The sequence below is a fragment of the Cyprinodon variegatus genome, unplaced genomic scaffold (genome assembly GCF_000732505.1).
Source record: "Cyprinodon variegatus isolate N-32 unplaced genomic scaffold, C_variegatus-1.0 Scaffold361, whole genome shotgun sequence".
Lineage (NCBI taxonomy): Eukaryota > Metazoa > Chordata > Actinopteri > Cyprinodontiformes > Cyprinodontidae > Cyprinodon > Cyprinodon variegatus.
In genome coordinates this window covers 690,428-692,917 of record NW_015150814.1, presented here as the reverse complement: position 1 = coordinate 692,917, position 2,490 = coordinate 690,428, and the positions used below count along the sequence as shown (strand labels likewise).

General features: G+C 45.0%; 1 protein-coding gene across 1 annotated transcript in view; it reads left to right on the top strand.

Annotated features, from left to right (window-relative positions):
- The window catches only part of LOC107091987 (GDNF family receptor alpha-4-like), a 21,356-nt gene that overhangs the window by 4,497 nt on the left and 14,369 nt on the right, over positions 1-2,490 (top strand). The window contains exon 3 of the mRNA XM_015386249.1: positions 1,676-1,785. Within this exon, the coding sequence (XP_015241735.1) occupies positions 1,676-1,785 (110 nt within the window). The remainder of the gene's footprint in view (positions 1-1,675; positions 1,786-2,490) is intronic.

The window sequence follows — 2,490 nt, the reverse complement described above, 5'->3', positions numbered from 1 at the left end:
ACGAAAATTATTTATTTTTTTTGTGGATGAATGTCTGACTTGAATGTCTGAATTTTTTCATCCAGAGGACGATGATCTGTCCTCCAAAATACACATTAGGTCCTGATTCTGGGTACTGGACAGATGGAGGCTTCACTGGAAGTGATGGTCATCCAGTCGCAGCTCATGATAGTACTGGCCAAACTAGCATTAAATCTGGTGGAGGGCCGTGACACGCTGAGTAAGATGAAGGTCCGCCATTTTGAGTTGAACAAACGAATGGAACCAGCGAATAGATGCACTCCTCCTAGCTGGGGGATGTTTTACTGCGTTCTTCATCTGAGTGGTATGAGAGAGAAGTGAAATGTCCACCAATCAACGGCGAACATCGTGGAACATTTGCCTCATTTGCATTGCGTGTGATGCACCATACGCTGCCTTGGGGAATGTTACTCTGATGGCATTAGTTAAGCAGGGCATTAACTGTACGATATTTTCAATCAACACATGCAGCTTCAGCTCAAACTGTACGACGAAACCGCAGGGTTTAAACCTTCACAGCTCACGATGTTTGGTCGGTCTCACACTGTGCGACCAGACACTCTGATGCAATCTACCTGCTCACACTCTACATCCAAAAACCACATCTTGGACTCCGAGAGTGCCGAGAGATGGTGCTGGTCAGACTTGCCAATCTGGAAGAAGAAGAACTACTTCCTTGTTTGCGCATGCGCAGTGCTCGAGGTTCTAGTAAATCCTTTCATAGCTCTGCTTCAACAGCAACATTTGCCTACGACCACCCCACGACAGCCGACTGAACATGTTTGATTTTCTCCCAACCTTACTACCTTACGCGAGGTAGTCTTGAGAGGCCAATGGCCCCTAATTACCCCCTGTATACTACATGAAAAATTCTTGCAGTTGAGAATCGGCCTGAAAAGGTAAAAAAAACTGTATAGTGTATGCCCAGCTTTAGAGAGCTGACTTTGTGAATCTACTCCGCCATGGCGACCAAATGCTGCAGATTAAACCGAAAGAGTACAGACTCTGTAGACGCCGGACTCATGCAGTGGTGGTTGTTCCCAGATCTGTCCTCGGTCTGATATGCTGTCCTTGTAGTTTCACTTTCTGTAGGATGCTTCTGCACCTGCCTGTAAAAAAACCCCGATCTGCATCTCAGTGCTGGCAGGTCAGAAGGTATCCGGACCTGGACCAGAAACACCTTCTGGGTCAATCATAGATTAGTGACTGAATTCTGAGATGAGAAAAGGTGTCTCAGGACTTTTCATCAACTGAAGAACATTTTCAGTGATGTTCATGTGAAAGTTTCCTCTCGTAGATGGAACAGCGATTATTAAGTCACCTTCTTTTTTTATTGCCCATCTATCTGTGAAGGTTTTTGAACATCAGCTCAACACCATATTTTGCTCCAGGCTGATGAGGATAGGATTGTTTTTCCACTTTGCAAAGTGGGTTTAATGCATACCTGACATCAGAGTGGATTTCCCTTTGCCTGACATGAGGAAAGCGTCTGTAAACACCCAGTAATGAAAGGCTGCTCAGCGGTAGGACACAAACAAGAAAACTACAACTGGACAAATAAAAGCTTTTCTCTCTAACAGACCTAGAATTCCTTCACTCAGATTAGCTGCCGTGTTTTCCTCATCTGATGTGGAGCTGTTTGTGTTTCTGCCAGGTCCCGGCTGGCTGATTTCCTCAGTAACTGCCAACCATCTACTCTCACGGCCAGCGGATGTCTGAAGGACTCCACAGGCCTCTGCCTGCGGGCCTACGCCGGACTCATAGGTACCGACTCATCATTGGACCTCTGCATCACCACCAGGGAGCAGTTTTACCTGTTAATAGCTGCTTCCTTTAGAACCGAACACCAGCAAAGGCAGAGGTCCAGGTTCAGTCCATTGATAGCATATTTCTTAGACCATCTTAGACTTAGAAAAATGTTATTGTCATCACAGAGTATACGCTGGCCCCCAATCTAGCTTTGCCCCTGGTTTTTGATGCTCAGAACACCTTTGGTTTGAATGCAGCATTAGACAATTCCTTTTCATTGCTTTTATCTTTTCCAAGATTAAAATCCCTCATATTTCAGTGCAGGTTGCTGGATGGGGATGTTTTTTATATTTATGTTGTTTGTTCTCTGTAATTATTGGCTGCATAGATGGTTCAGTTCAGTGTCACCCAGCAGGGCCTTTCCCTTAATGAAGTGCTTGTAACGCTGTTGTTAAGAGGCACCTGATGTGATGCAGGAATGCATGGTAAGCTGTTAGCAGGTTTGTTTTAACATCAGCTTCAACACATGCTAAGTTCATGGTGTGTGCGGTTGCATTGAATGTAATAAATATGATCTGAAGCTGCAGAGCAGAGCTTTGCACTGCCAGAGCTGCGATGGCTGCAAAATATCTTCTGACAGGTAGACTGATGTGGACAAATCTGGATTTAAAGGAATAGTACACCCAAAACATGATTAGCCTTCATTTTCTACTCACCCCC